The 16,748-nt window shown below is 36.2% G+C and overlaps 1 protein-coding gene across 3 annotated transcripts in view; it reads left to right on the top strand.

Annotated features, from left to right (window-relative positions):
- Positions 1 to 431: 431 nt before the first annotated feature.
- Positions 432 to 16,748, top strand: part of Tsp (Thrombospondin) — a 265,557-nt gene continuing 249,240 nt past the window's right edge. For all 3 annotated transcript variants that reach the window (XM_081747100.1, XM_081747107.1, XM_081747091.1), the window contains exon 1: positions 432 to 866. In XM_081747100.1, coding sequence (XP_081603226.1) covers positions 782 to 866 — 85 coding nt within the window. In that variant the 5' untranslated portion in view covers positions 432 to 781. The remainder of the gene's footprint in view (positions 867 to 16,748) is intronic.

The following is a 16,748-nucleotide window of genomic DNA, read 5'->3' as shown; positions in this document are numbered from 1 at the left end:
ACGTATAGTGACACCAAGAATCGAAAATCTTTCTCCAGGTTTGATGAATGCACACAACGAGGGTCACAAATACGCACATTGCATTATTTGTGTCAAGTTCATTGTCCCCTTCATTAACATTCGCTGTGTACCTCATTTCGAAGAATTTCCACTGGAGGATCCGGCTTTGCATACTTAGGAGGAAAATGTTACAAAAATCTGTCAACCGAAATCATTAACTTTTTTTCTCCTCTCGCTTTTTAACACTTAACCTTGGCTCTTTTCTTGCAATATATGTTTCTTAATGCTGCCTACAGTCACCCTCTTAAATATGTGATTAGTTTTACATATGTCTTTGCTACCATATGCCGCTGGACAGCCCTGTACGGTTGTAGTAGTTCCAGGGGTGACCTGTATTATTTAATCTTAGGTCTACACCCTTGGAAGAATCATTCTCACTTCCTCCGTCGGCCGGTGCGGACCTCACTCCTGTGCGCGTGCGCAAAACGTTACCGCTTCGATACGATTCACGAAACAACACGCGTGTTCTTTGCTCGCTCGCTCTCTCTTCACAGCTCAACACAAAATTCTTCTGATTCCGCAGTTTGAACCTCGGACACGTTATTTACTGTTGTGTTACTTGACATTTTATCTTCAAGTTTGACAAACTCAATGTGCACGCGCGCGAGCGTGTGGCATTTCTGTGTGAGTGCGTGCGTGTGGAAGTGAACTGAGTGCTTTTTTGAGATCACTCAATTTATTTATATTAACTAATTATATATATAAGAAAATATAAACAATCATGAAATTATTTGCGGTTGGACTGTTTTGTTTTTCTCTACTTTTGACTGTGGCGCAAGAGGCCAGCTCGATCTCATACGATAAAGGTAAGTTTCATCGTCAACATTTTAAAAGTTTACATTAATAAATAACAATAATTGTTCGTTTTTATTTAACGTTACTCCCCATGTTTAGAGACAATGAACTTCTTTATATCTTTATTTTCATTTTGAAGCAAAGTTCCCAACTATAAGTTGATCCACTCTGGGATAAATATTTGACGATAGGCCTGTGCATTCTCATTTATCTGTGTGTGGGTTAAGAATCTAAGAACACATCCATTTCTAGCGAGATTTGTTTAATAATAATAATAATAATAATAATAATAATAATAATAATAATAATAATAATAATAATAATAATAATAATAATAATAATAATAATAATAATAATAATAATAAACTTTATATTAATTGCAACTTAAATTATAAAGCTAGATTTATAAACATTACATACTTAGCTTTATTGCTATTGGCATTTTAGAAACTTAGGGACCGGTGGTTCAGTGGTAGAGCGTTCACCTCTGGTGCATGGGGTTCTTGGATCGATCCCAGCTCGCGCCAAGTTAACTTTGTGGTGGACAAACACCGTGTGAGTGGGTTTTCTCGGGTTCTGCCGCTTCCTCCCACCATTTAATTAATTTCTCATCACCTCGTCTCCTTTAGGTCACACGGCATAATCGTGGGACGTAAAACTTAAAGATTTCATTTCATTTCATATTTAGAAAGTCCCAGGTCTGTGATATCTATTCTTATAACATAACAGCATGGCTTACATGCTTTTATGAAAAAATAAATTTTGCAAAAGTATCATATTCATCATCACAAACATAGGAAAATTGCTTTCAGTTATTTCGTAATTCACTTTAAGAAAAATCAGAACTTACTAGAATAAAATAAATTGACAAAATTTTCGTCCTGTTAATATATTAAGTCTTCTTTCTTTTTGCTTTTAAAAAAGAATTTCTTGTTTGTAAAGGATTTTCAGTGTAAAGAAGGAAATGAAACTCCATGACCATACGCGAAAAAGGAACACCAACTGTTTTTCTTACTTACAACCACTACCTGCTGCGAATAATAGTCATCCTCACCTAAGGTGAATTTTTAAATCGATATTTTTGCTATAGTTACGAGCTTGCATTTAATTTATTTATATTTGTAACCAATATGCCACACTTCATTATTCAAGAGAGAAGAATGAATTCCGAAATTTTAACCGTCCCGGTAGGGAAAAAAAAACTTCTGGGATTATTCGTAGAAATTCTGGTTAATCGCGCTCGAACTTTGATACTTTCGAAGACATCCTCTGCACTAAATAACGGGAGGTACCGTTCGCGCATTATAATCTGTAGATACCTGGAAATCACAGGAAGAGCGAGCTTATTTTATTTATTAACCTTTATATCGGTTAAAATAAGGATGAGAACTAGCTAGGTATGTGAAATAACGTAATGAAAATGGTTTAGTTGTTTAAGCTTCGTTGTATGATATATACAATATTTGTCCTGAATAAATTTATTGAAATACGAGTATGATGTATAATAAATGTTAATTTCAATAAATGTTTATAAGCTTCACAAATACGTAGATGCTATACACTACTGTAACTTCCTTTTCACTGCCCCTTCCCCCAGCAACATAATTCATTTTGAAACATGGCTCAGTAAGCACTGAACGTTTTCGGCCCTCTTTAGCCTCAGCCCTTTCCCCTACATTGCAGGGTCTATAGAGGTGTGAGTTACGCCACTGTTGTTATACACATTTACAGAAGCAAATGGACAATTATAAATACAACGGTACCTCCATTTTACCGAGCGAAGTAGCTCAAGTGGTAGAGCGTTGGCTTCGCATTCGGGAGCTCATGGGTTCGATTTTTGCTGCCGACCATCGTGATCCGCTGCTGCTCGTGGGTTCGATTCCCATCCTGACTGGCGTTTTCAGGGTTTTCGTCAGTCCTACCAGGCAAGTGCTGGGATGGTACCTACTAAACAGGCCCTGGACAATACCTTCCCAAATCCTTTCCATTGTTATTGTTGTTGTTAGATATTAGTATAAAATGCCTTCTGAGCTGCATCTGGTGATTGTTAAATAAATAAATAAATAGCCTATTTGAGTAATGTTATTAGTTTCGCACACAGAGTTTCATTAAGGAGTTCAAGTACCCAAGATCATATCGTTTCAGGACATGTAATATTTTTGAATACATATCTGAATATGGTAAATGTCTATATTTGCATAATATCTTGTTGAAGGGAGCGTTAAAACTCACAATTCCCCTTCGTACACCAGTGAATGGTAATGTAATAATGGTATCTTCAATTAAGGATAAGGATTCTTTTGTTATTTTCTTTAATTCCTATTTCGAGAAAGAAACTGTTGACGTTTTGTAATAATTTTTTTAGTGTAATTTAACATTTTACTGCCATTCTATTTTCGTTAAATGACAGTGGATTCCGAACGGGAACCGAACCTCTTAACAAACCTTAAGGCTACTATAGAGAGTCACGATGGCTCAGTGGTAGAGCGCTCACCTCTAGTTCTAGGTTCGTTCCCAAGTTTGTTGTAGACAACATCACATTCGTGGGTTTTCTCAGGATTCTCACATTCTCTTCCACATTCTTATTCCATTAGTTCTTTCGTAATCATTGGATTTCAGTAATTTTTCGTCTCCTTTAGGCTAAAGGGCATAAATTTGGGACATTAAAACGGAAATTCCATTTAAGTTTGTCTCAGACTAATATTATTCCTAAGTATTCATGAGATCATTAATTTATGACATAGTGTTTTTAAACTTATGATGTTGTGAGCAACCAAAAGCGTTGGCTAGTAAATAGCATATTGCTTTGATTACGGAACATCTCATGTGCTTACCATCCTCTTCATATTCTCAGTAATAATTTTTCGTAAGTTAATATATATTTGAATGATGTAGGCGTAACAAGAATTAAATAAGAAAAAAAATATTAATTAAATTGCAGTTTAACGCCCGTTGTAGAACAAAAAGACGTGACTAAATATGGTAACTGGACTTGGTAACATAGAACAACACATGCACTAGCGCTAACCACTCGTGTCTATGGGTAGCGAAATTAATTAAGTTTTGAAAAAATCCATTAGATAAACAGACAATTTCACGTGTAGTGGAATCGTACTCAAAATTTGATAATATGGTTCCCACGTGGTTTGGACATCATTTAAGTTTTAGAACTTTATTCAGTGGGTAAGACACAACTGATGCCACTGTATCTTTATCAGTTGGATTTTCATATTTGTCTTTGAAACAGATTAAGCCTACCTCTGAATAACATAAAACTGAAAACAAAGATTGTATGTACACGTTCAATAGTTAAATTATTATATTTAACCTCAGGAGACTAAAGAAAACTGTTAAATATAAATTACGAAATCATTCATGGAGTTATGAAATGAGAGGAATAATTTCCTCTGAAGTTATCTTCTGCCAACATATCATATAGTAGTCCTTTGTACGCCCAAGGAACGTTAGTCCCTGGATATTGGAATCTGCACGGGAGTTCTTACTTTGCCTGTAGAAATGCAGATGTCCGTTTATATCCCGAAAATGGGATTTTATGCTAGATTTTTGTGAGACCATTCTGGGCTCTTTGCGAGGTAATAACTAGTGTTGCTCACAAGACGAGAAATAAGACTTTTCGTCTCATCTAGTAAATTTTGACGTAAGCCCTTTTGGTTCGGGGCCCTTTTGTCGCGGAGCCGTTTTGACTCGGGCCTTTCTCTCCTCGCCCTTTTGTCCGGACCCTTCTGACATGGAATCGGAAGGAAAGTCGTATTCGATTTCCGATTCATTCATTCTGATGGGAAACGGCCTTTATTTCTCCTCACAGAAACCCGTTAAATGTCGCTTATAGCTACTTCCCCCTTTTTTTCGTATATCTTGTACTCCAAGTATTCAAAATATACGTAGGATGTACAACCACACATTGTCTAACGTTGATTAAAATTCAGGACAGTACTTTGCATTGTTTATAGATATTACTCTGAAAAGATTTGAGCACTTTAAACGGCGGCTTTTTAAAATGAAAATTGTATGATTTAATAATGACTCATCATGTGTTTTTTCCTCATTTCCGCGGAAGCTCAATAACAACAGCGTTAACTAGTTTCGCGGTATTTAATCTTCTACTCATTTCCTTGATTTTCATGCTTATGTCATCGAAGATTAGCACAGGAATCAGGAGTGAACTAAAAAAAAAATGACAGGACGGAAAGATTAATATCCAAATATAAGGTTCAAAAACAGAATACACTGGCTGATTTTGTTCCAAATGAGATTACGTTTAGCCTTCAGAATTGATGTAAACTACTAAACTTTACACCAACAAAAGTACAACTACGAGAATATAGTGATGGATTCTAATGTTCCGTGGATCCTACATGTCATAGCTATTTATAAATAAGTGATATTCATCGTGGTTATATAGTTAGCTTAAGCGCCTGCAGCAGAGCAGAACCGAGTTCTATTTCCGTTGTTAGCTCATGTAGTTCGAATTCCACGTTAAGTTATAGGTTCAGATCTCTTATAGCCTCAGTGGTGAACGAAAGCAAGCTTGCAACAAGAACACAATTTGTCGATAGGAGTTCATGTTGTTCAATTTTTATTGTTTGTTTGTTTGGGTGAAATTTAGCGTTCTTTTCCAGGACCGCAACTATAACTTATGAGTTGTGAACTTACAGTTTAAGGTAGAACTGCCATAATACGGTCATTGCTTTCCCATCGCGAATCAAATCCGAGACCACATACACCAAAAGGCACGCACTCTGATCTCAAAATGAGCGGGAAGAACGCATGTAGTTCAGGTTCCAGGTTAAACTTTTGTTAAACACCTCATATAGCCTCACAACGCTCAGAACTGTCTAAAAATCAAAAGAAAAACATTGTTCTTGTTTGTTTCTTTGTTTTTCATCCGTGGTTGCTAAGATTCCTATTGCGGGTTGTATTTCACGGTTATTCCTTATTCCAGGTAGGAATCGTTTTTATAGTTCGGATCGTATACTTAAGCTGTAGTTCCACGCCATTTATAGCCTTGCTACTGAAAGGGATGCTAAACTCTAATCAGCAATTCATCCAGTCGATTATGCGTTCTTTCTTATACATGAATGATTCTAACTCTGCAACTTAGGTCTTCACTTACACTTTTAGTGGTTGAACATTGTAAAACTCTTTTGGAAACTTAGTTTTAATTCATTATTTTCTGCTTATTGCTATTATCCTAATTATAAGAGAGAGATGTCACTCTCTGCATCATATTATCCTAGAATGTTATGCAGCTTCGCTTAGGACATATGTAAGGTTGGTTGTATAAAGACAAGGAGCACAATGAAAATCATTACAATAAATGGCAAACATCTCAGTGTATCACGATAATTTCTAATATTAAACAGTCATGCTGTGAAATGTAGCTATATGTGCTATCACTTGCCTGCCTGCCTGCCTGCCTAGATGTCAGTATCTGTGTATAACTTTAATTTTAAAAAAAATACATGGTATAGAGTTTGAGGTGTTTGCATGGGCGCCAATCCGGGAGGCGTGAGAGCTCATACCCCCAAAAGAAAGCTTGTGCCAGGGGCGGATCCAGGGGGAGCGATCGGGGTGATCGCCCCCCTTTCAGAAAAGAAACGTTCTTATCTTATATATAAATAAAACCAATCCCAGAATTTGGAGGTCTTAAAAGTAGCTCTAAGTAGCAGTATTACAACCCACCGCCCCTTCCCCAGAAGTCCGTCCTGGATCCGCCCCTGGCTTGAGCCCTCCAGGATCTGGATATAATTGCTTGGATCCTTGCTTGAATATCTCTGACAACACAAAACAAAGAGCATGGATATTGGGCACAAAATCTTTCGCTTCCTTTTAACACACCACGGCACTGCAATCGGACCAGAAATGCCGGGGAAAATGCTACGAAATAGAGCAGGTTCTATCGCCAAGAAATGTCATAGGATATGCCATGGCATGGGAAATGCTATGGCATTTGCTACTTTACACGGTATGATATCGATGATACAATTTTTGCTACGATAAATGCTTCCGTCTAAAACTAGCCTTAGATTTTACTAGAGCATATCGGCGATCTAAATGTGGAAGAACACGGATGGTACGTTTACTTAAACATCGCATTTACAATATCATAATGATCCAACGCGGCCTTTAAGTTGACTAAAACAAGAAAACAGATATATACCCATATGCTTTTTCGTCTCGTTTTCAAGGCTTTGTAGGCACTCTCATTTCGTCTCTAGTATCTAGTATTTAATGATTCTTTCCAATCTCATTTCCGTTTTCAAAAGCTTCTGCTGGTCTTGTCCCGTGGTCAACACTAATTTTCTTATAATTGTAAACATGGAAGTCCAGGCAATGTAAGAAGCATATTTTTGATTTTTTTTTTTAGAGTCCTTGCAATGCCAGGGGCGGATCCAGGTTAAACATTTTAGGCGGGAGGTACGGTAATTAGAATTTTTTGAGAGGGGGGTGGAATTGCTCGCACAAATGTTCAGAATATCAACAGCACAAATTCTGCGGTTGAAGAGGCAGGGTGATATGAAACCGTTATTTCCTTCAAAGCAGCAGCAACGAAATCTGTGATAGTACAAACACATTTGTTGACTCAATGCCAACGTCATACTTATTGACGTGTGTGAAATCGTTTTTTTTTTCTACATACAAATTACAATTTAAATCAGTTATTTTTTCCGGTATGCCATACCGACCGATTTTCTAACTTTAGGATGCATAACCGGCTCATTTTAAGCACTGGTTCAGTGGCGTATTTAGGGGGGAGGGGCTTCCGGGCTTAAGCCCCCCCTCCCCGAAATCTTACTTACTATAGTAAAGTATATGAAATATCTTGCAGAATTTTCACATTTTCAGCCAAAGCCCTCCCCGAAACAAAATCGTAAATACGCCACTGCATTGGTTGAAAGTAATATTGAATTTCATCATTTATGGACTATTCGTGGGTTTCACACGTATTTTCGTTTAAATAGCTTAACAATTGTTTAGCAATACTATAACAATTAAGTAAAAAGGGGCGATTTGCTTATAACCAACCAACTATATAACGGACTGCGAAACGGTCAATGATTTTCACAACAAAATGTTGCAATGTATTAGAACTAAATCTACATCAGTGACGAATCTAGAAAGTAAACACTGAGGGAGGGCAGTCAGAACCCAGACCATAATAGTTATATCATGAGTTTATTATAAACTTTCAACATATATAAATAATAGCTTAAATTACTTTTGTCACTCAAAAAACTAGGGGAGGGCTAGGCCGCCACTGATTTAGATATATGTTGTCAAGTGGTATGTGTATCGCTTTTAGTAGTATGGGTGGCAAAGTTAGAAGAAGAAAGCAGTAATAGATACAGTAATAGATAGTTAACCGTCTATTTTTTTACATGTAGAGTAGATAATTTAAGTAAGTAGACAATCTCTTTCAGCAGCATAGAAATTGTCAATTTGTTATTGGCAACGAATGAGGTAGTTTTTAGCGCCATAGAAGTTCGTTTTTCTCGATCTTCTCGAAAACTACGCCTGAGATTTTATGCTAAAGGAAGTCAATTTATTACGCTGTATGCAGTCAATCGATTAGCTTGGAGATATGCTTTCGTCATACGCTAACATTATGTTGTATAACTTTATTTATTTATTTATTTATGGTATTTTACTCTTACAATATAAATTCTTTAACGGTGAATCATCAATATACAGTAGCTGAACAAAGACAGCTTACAATACTGGAACGTAAATACATGTGACTTCTGCAATCCGCAAAAGCATTTCGGAAACGCAGTAAACAAGAGTGATAAAAACCAAAGCATTACCAATTGTTCTAGCTTAAAACGTCATTTCATTTTTTCTTCTTTTTCCTTTCTCTCTGTAAGACTTTTTCTTCCTGTTATGTCTTGAGGTAATGAAAATCTTTCCTGCGTCACTCAATATTTTGTGTCATAAAATCAGAACTTAAAAAGAAAAAAGAAAGAAAGAAAGAAAGAAATGAGAGAGAATTGTTCATGATTGTAGGCTTTATATCTGATTTATTGTTTTTTCCACGTAAGTTTCATCGCCGTGAAGTCCTTGTGACGACGATTCGTTGTCATTGAAGAAAAGTTGTAGCCACGATGATTTGTCTTAAAAGCCACGGCTAATTAATCGTGAAATAATCATGACGTCTTTTGTATAGCTATAGATCAGTGTTATCAGTCTTGCTCTGTAGATCATAGTTCTAAAGGTATTCTACGTCATAATGCAATGTAACTTCGTCATTTATTGCGTTTTGATTTTTATCTGGAATCACTAGACACGAAGAAGAATGGAGTGCAAGGGGGTCATTAGCTCCCTCATTGGATTTCTTTGGAAAACATTGTAAATTGTGATCCATGAAAAGAATTGTTATATCAACTAGTATTTATATTACATTTGCCCTCGTTTCTTAGTACGTAAAATGGATAGGCTCCCATTATGATTTCCTTTTTTTTAGCAAGTTGATCCTAAATTCAACTGGTCAGAAATCTAAGAAAAAATACTTCCGTTAGTACCCACTCTCAAGATAATAATAATAATAATAATAATAATAATAATAATAATAATAATAATAATAATAATAATAATAATAATAATAATAATAATAATAATAATAATAGTAATAATAATAATAATAATAATAATAATAATAATAATAATAATAATAATAATAATAATAATAATAATAATAATAATAATAATAATAATAATAATAATAATGCTTATTTGTTTGTAGACTGAAGTTTAGCGTTTTCTTTCAGCACTGAAGTTATATGGACGTGGACCTACATTGTAATGTGGAATCCGAACCCCCGTAATTTGTTCAAATTTCAATGTATACTTTAGGCCAGAAGCGTACCCAGAAAAGAGATCTACCGGATCCAGACCCCCCAAAAAAGCTTTGTAACTCTTGGGACCGCGGTGGCTGAATGGTACAGCGTGCATCTCTACCGCATGAGGTCCCTAGTTCGATCCCAGCTTGCACCAAGTGAGCCTTGTGGTGGACAAACACCGTGTGCGTGGATTTTCTCGCGTTCTCTCGTTTCCTCCCACTTTTTTCATTCCATCATTTCACTCATTTCTCATCATCACTGTGTTCTTTAGCCTATCCGGCATAACCGTGTGAAGTAAAACTTAAAAGATTTTATTTTCTTTTCAATATTTGTCTTTTCTCTGGATCACGAGTGCATTCGCGAGAGTCCACTCGATTTGGATCTAGTCAATTTTTAGAAAGTCGACAGACATTCGAACAATTTCTTTATAAAACAATACCGGTACTTACATTAACAGAGAAATGCTTAATGTGGTCTAAAGATTTGATTTCACATATCCTCTTTCTATTTTCATGAAAATAATTTAATTCTATATTTTTTTTCCCTGAGGGTATAGGCAGAAGAGCTTGAAAATTACTGTTTGTTTCCTGGAGTATAGAATGTCAGTTCAATAGATTCCATGGTTTCTCCTTCATCTGTGTGAAGAGTTTACTGAGAAACCGAGCAGCCAACTGTGATGCCACTAAGTATCCAGTTCGAAATGATTGTTCTAGACAAGCTATTATAAATAGATACCAATCCAATGTTGCCTTATGCGAGCTCTCTTGTGAATATATGGTTAAGTACGCGCCTTCGGTGCGGGAAATCTGAGTTCGATCCTCGGTAGGAACATTATTTTATTGAGATCCCACGTTAAGCCATAGGTCCATGTCTCATATATAGAACCTCGGTACTGAAAAGGATGGTAAACTCCAATACAATCTAAACAACCAATTTTGCCATAGATTATAAATTACAATTATTTCAGTGCCTCAGACATCAAAAGTCATCCTTGTAAATCTATAGCTATAAGTAAGTGGTGGTAAAAGTAAATGCGTCTCCATTCAGAACATGTCAGGATTCACGGAAAATAGTACGCTCGTATAGGAGGTGATGTGGTTAACATCACGCTACAGGTAAACGCCTTAACCCTCCGGTTTTCCCGTATTCTAGGTCGTTATCAGACTAGAAGAGGCTAGAAATGTCGTTTTCTCGTCTCGTAAATTTTGTATATAAGTCTCATCTCGATTCTTGAAAAGAAAATCTTGTCTCGTTTTGTAAGTTTACGCAGTTTTTTCCCCTAATTTAATCTATTAGTTACTAGAATTTCCCCACGCTATAAGATGTCTACAAAGGATGTAATTTAACATTGAAACCATATTTATTATTAGAGTATATTGTGTAATGCCTTGGGTATCTTTAAATGTTGATAAATGCTTTTTCATTCTGTTCATACAATTACTTTATCATTTTAAGGTTTTTTATACTATGAATCATGTAACAATAAAACTGTTTGAGATCTAAGAATTGGGTGAACTAGTGTTGCCCATAAGGCTCGTGAATTTTTTTTCTCGTCTCGAATTTAGAAAGACACTTCTCGTCTCGTAACATTTCTCGTTGCGTCTCGAATGTAAAAAGCTTCTTCTCGTCTCGACTAAAGTATCACACTATCACTTCCACCGCCATCAAACTCCAGGCGTCCGATTAGTAGGTAGATGCAGATGATTTTATTAGATTTTCTCATTGAATTTCAATACATTGGGGGTGAAAAAGTAATATTACGAAAATACCAAAAATCCATATTGACCTTGAAACGATATGTGGTCCCGAGAAGGGAAATTTCTTCCGGGATCATATATATTACCGTGCTCAATATAGATTCTCAGTATTTTTGTGTGGGGGTGCGGTGGCTCAGTGGTAGAGTATTCATCTCTGGTACTTGGGGTCCCGGGTTCGATCCCAGCTCCCGCCAAGTGAACTTTGTGGTGGACAAACATCGTGCTCGTGGGTTTTCTCGGGGTTCTCCTGTTTCTTTCCACTTTCTTCATTCCACCATTTCACTCATCTCTCATTATCACCGTCTCCTTTAGCCTAACCGGCATAATCGTGGGACGTAAAACTTAAAGATTTCATTTCATTTCATTTCAGTATTTTTGTAATACTACTTTTCACCCCCCTCCCCACCAGTGTATTGAAATTCCCTTCCTTCCCTGAGAAAATCTAATAAAATCATCACTGCGTCTACCTGCTAACCCCCCTCCCTTCCTTGAAACGATCACTAGGTTGCGTCATATGTAACGTAACTGATAACACAAAATAAGTAGTTGCTGCTGCAACGTGTAACAACGTGTAGACTTGCAGTATGCTTTCATTTGCAACACGAAGAAAACATATTCCATGAATTGATCGAGTGAGATGAACTTTGCTCCTGAAGAACGCATTGCATGCACTGTATACTTTCACAGCTTTATGACTATTTACACAACAAGATAATATTAACATATGTTTGTTGGACTATTAGCGTTAAGGAATGTTGTACGTTGTCTGCGTTTTCAGATAAGAACGTAGTTCTATTGTGTTTTATTATCTACAGTGGGAAAAGGGTAGGGAAAAGTCGAATAAACTAGTTAACATTCCATAAGGTATTGTCCATAATAAATAAAATGAAAATAAATAAAAATAAACATACTGCAGGATTGCACAAGTTGACATTATTCACAAATTCCCTTTGTAGAAAATGAGTGCTTTCACAAAAACATTTAAACAAGTAAGTTTTTTAGTTTACTGTTCTACGATTATGTTCAGATCCTAGGAAAGACGAAGATGATAATGATCTAAATGGTGGAATCAAGAAAATGGGAGAGAAAACTCACGCACACGGTGTTTGTCCACCACAAATAGCACTTGGCAGAAACCAGGATCGAACCACGCACCCTATGTACTAAAGATGAGCACTTTACCATTGAGGTAGCGCGTGTTGCTGGAAATTCTACTGGAAATTGACATCACATGGTGACTCAAAAATTTGAAATATAAATAAAATTGTCAGTTAAGTTACAAGGAAATACTGACAAGTATACTGACATAAAATTAATGTTAAATTCTATGCTAACGCAGTATAAGAGATACGATTGATTAGGATTAGGAATTAGATTTGTGGGCTTTTGGTATCTATGGTCATTAGACTGTCACATATGAGGGATGACGTCCCTTGGCAATCACACTACTCAGGGAGTTGGGGAAGAAAAAGGAATAGGGAAGGAAGGAAGTGGCCTTGGATCATTATGTTAGGTACCATCCTGGCATTTGCCTGATGCGAATGAGGAAAACGCAGGAAAATCTTACTCAAGATGCCTAGCCTGAAAAAGCTTTTACACTTTTCGGGCCGAATGTATGATTAATTAAATAACATTATTATTTTTAATATAATTTGCTCACTATTTTAATATCAGTCATGATCCTCGTGTTATTAACACATGCAATTTAACAAGTACTTATATGGGGAGTGTATTTGCTGGTTGTTGCTTGTAATCTGACAAAAAAAGAAGTGTATGCGGTAGGCGAATATTGTAAGATGAATTTTCACACTACCGACAGTGACACAACTAGTCTACTTGACGCTCGGGGCAAGAGCTCGCCTAAGCGCATTCCCCTGACCAACCAAACCAAAACATTCCCCAACTACACCTAATATTGACACCATACAGTAATTCTCCTATTTCATTTTTTTCTTCAGTGATAAAGTTTGATTTCAAAATTGCAGTATAATTCAATTTTTAGTTCAAGATAAAACAGCAAACTAATTAGTATTTGATTGCCTAATAATCTGAGAGTAACTTGATTGACATATTTTTATAATCTTATCATAACTACAAATCACAATGTTTTTGAAATTGCATCTGGATATGCATATGTATAGAATGAATTAACAGTCTGTTGCTTTAGAATAGAATATTTACTTATGACAAACAGTCAAGCTGTTGTTTCGAGTATTATACTCGGACATTTGGCAAATCTCTTAAATCGATATAAGTTAAATGAAGACACAAAAAGGTGCTCTTTGTGGACCCTTTTGGCTGTAAAGATTTTTACAATGTCTTCAAAGATAGATTTGAAGCTAACTTATGCTCTATGGATATGATCCTAAGGTTGGTGAGTCATTGTTGTCCTATTAAGTTTCTGAGATAATTTTTTGTGGTCTTTAGTTTGCTAAGAGTCTTTTCCTTGCCTTATAGTAAAAATAAATATTTGCCAAGTTTTGCGTCCCCCCAATCCGACGCCCGAGGCACAAGCCCGTTTGACTCCCGTAGTTACGTCATTGACTGCCGATTTGTGCTACTTTATTATCCTCCAATGATTTCGTCTTCGGAACATAGAGCTTCCACTTTGGAGTGTAGATAGCAAAATAGTTTTAAAAATTAGAAAGACGGAGGAAATGTAGTTTTAATATATTGGAATTGTTACCACATCAGGGTGCCCACTGTCTTCATAGATAAATTTTATGAATTGCAGATTTGGAAAAAGAAAGAGAGAAAGAAAAAACTACTTCTCAATAGTCTTTTAAGGTGACATTGGAGTTTCTGAATATAAGTCTCATATATTTTGTGCATTAACTAATGTACATGCAAAGTGCTTTTAAGCTTCCTAATAGAGTATTTTTTGTTTAAAACTGCATTCCATTTCTCTGCTCTAATTGCTTTATTACCTTCGTTCCCGAGACATTCGCTTTTTTCTTTAAAAAGGAAGAGAGAGAGAGAGAGAGAGAGAGAGAGAGAGAGAGAGAAAGAGAGAGAAAGAGAGAAAGAGAGAAGAAAATATTATTTCAATAACCCCTGGCGATACTAAATAACATAATAATAACTAAAGAAAAACAAAACAGTTCCTGTTCTAAAAGAAAGCACTAATTCTTATCCAATCAATGTTCAAGATGATTGCTAATGCTGGTTTGAGTTTTCGTATGTTAAAAAAAGTTTATATCGGCCTAATGTAGTACATGCAAACTAACTTCTGTGTAGTAGCTAAGTTAAGAACGTAGACACAAACACAGTTGTAATTTCAAATTACTTGTGCGAATTTCAAATGTACCTGACAACACCCTTTCTCTTTCTGTTATTTTAACATCAAAAAGGCACATTAGCAAGAGGATCGGTATGATATCTATAAACAGGCTAACACTTACTATCGTTTGTTGGCAGAGACCGATGTTAGCTTTTAATTTCTTTGGGGGATGGGAGTGAACGGAGGGACACAGATTTTTTTGAGAGGGCAACTTTTTTTTTTTTTTTTTTTACACTAAATACTTTTATATTACTTGACTTGTATTACAGAGCAACATATCTGGGAAAAAGTCAGAAGAGAAGGCGTAACAGTCAATAGACTGTACTAGTCAACGGCTCCAGCGGAGCAACAATATTCATTTCTTGACTTATAGCCTTTCCCTTTCATAATTTATATCGTAAAGAAAATATTAAGACTACTGTGTCCTCTAGAAACGATGCGCAGTCATGTCGCTCGAAATCCACGACAAGTAGCAAGACAACTGTGTCATAGACGGTTTCGACTAAAGAAGTTAGTCCAGAAGACGAGGGAAGCGAAGTACAGGACCTGTACAAGCGAATGAGAATATTGGAGCTTTTAATATGAAGAGCGGGGGAATTGTAGCTCTGGTGCAAAGAAGAAAAGTGAAGATTCCATGTTTACAAGAGGTACAGTATTATGGAAAGGAAATAAAGCAAGAGAGATCGGCGAAATATACAAGCTTTTCTACAGTGGAGTAAATAGAAGAGGGACGAATGAAGTTGGAATTGTTGTGGCAAAGGTGTTAAAAGATTAAGTGTGTGAGATAAAGATGAAAAGAAATAGGATCATGAGCATCAAGCTCAAGTTAGGAGGTAATTTCGTGATCATATTCTATACCTGTGTTTCTCGAATAGCATACAAGGAACAAGAGAATGAAAGCTGTTGGTTAGAGCTAGACTAGATGTTAATGGAAGTCCCTGAGTACGAACTGATATTCGAGGCGACCTAAATTGACATATAGAAAGGAGCAAAGGAGAGGAAGAAAGAATACTATTAAAGTGGAGATTGGAGAAGGGTATGTAGAAAGTGAAAGGATAATAGATCATGGAATTGGAATTGACCTAGTTAACACTTATTTCGAGAAGCAATTTACAAAAGCAGTGCAGAAACAGTAAGACCGACTGTATTATGTAGTACCTCAGTAAATGCTTAGGGAAGTGAAGGACAATAAGTTAAATGGAGAAAGTGTGACCATGCGAAGCACATAAGACAGAGAGAGCAAAGAATAAAGTGGTGTATAAGAAAGAGATGAATGAAAAAAGATGAGATGTAACATGTAGCATAGAAGACAAGATGGCATCAAACTAGCATATAAGTAGACTATAGACTAGACTTACGCAAGATAGAAATAAATAGAAGGGCCCAGAGCAATTATGGGATTATCAAAAGGAAGGGATAAAGCATAGAAGTAGATCACATCACTCAACCAGCTAAAAGACAAGAATAAAGTGCTGCACGACCAGAAGATGATACAGGACAGGCGGAGGGGTTACTAAGAAGCTACTAAATAAGGAGAATCAGAAGGAAATATATGGGAATGGAGTGGAAATAGAAAGAGAGGTGGAAGAGATAAGCAGGATAGAAGTGGAAAATGCAATTAGGAAAATGAAAAATGGGGAAACAGTGGGTGCTGATCGAATCCCCATAAAGGTTTGGAGAAGCTTGACCAAAGAAATGCTAGATATACTAGTATGGAATCTCATGAAAAAAGCTGTGGAAACTAGAAAAGATATCGAGTGAATGGAGGAAAAATACATTGGTACAAAGCCAATATATAAAGGTAAAAATGGTGTGCAAGTATGTGATAATGACAGGGGAATTAAATTATAATTAAAATATGTAATGTCTTATATCATGAAGATTTGGAAAAGAATAGTTGAAGACAGGATACGACAAAAGGCGTCTGTTGGATAACTACAGTTTAGCTTCATGCCAGAAAAAGGAACAAATAAAGCGATCTTTCCTCTGAAGCAGTGT

This window comes from Thermobia domestica, chromosome 2 (genome assembly GCF_964235325.1).
Source record: "Thermobia domestica chromosome 2, izTheDome1.hap1.1, whole genome shotgun sequence".
In the NCBI taxonomy this organism is placed as follows: Eukaryota; Metazoa; Arthropoda; class Insecta; order Zygentoma; family Lepismatidae; genus Thermobia; species Thermobia domestica.
The sequence above is the reverse complement of the archived record's forward strand: the minus strand, read 5'-3'. Positions and strand labels throughout refer to the sequence as shown.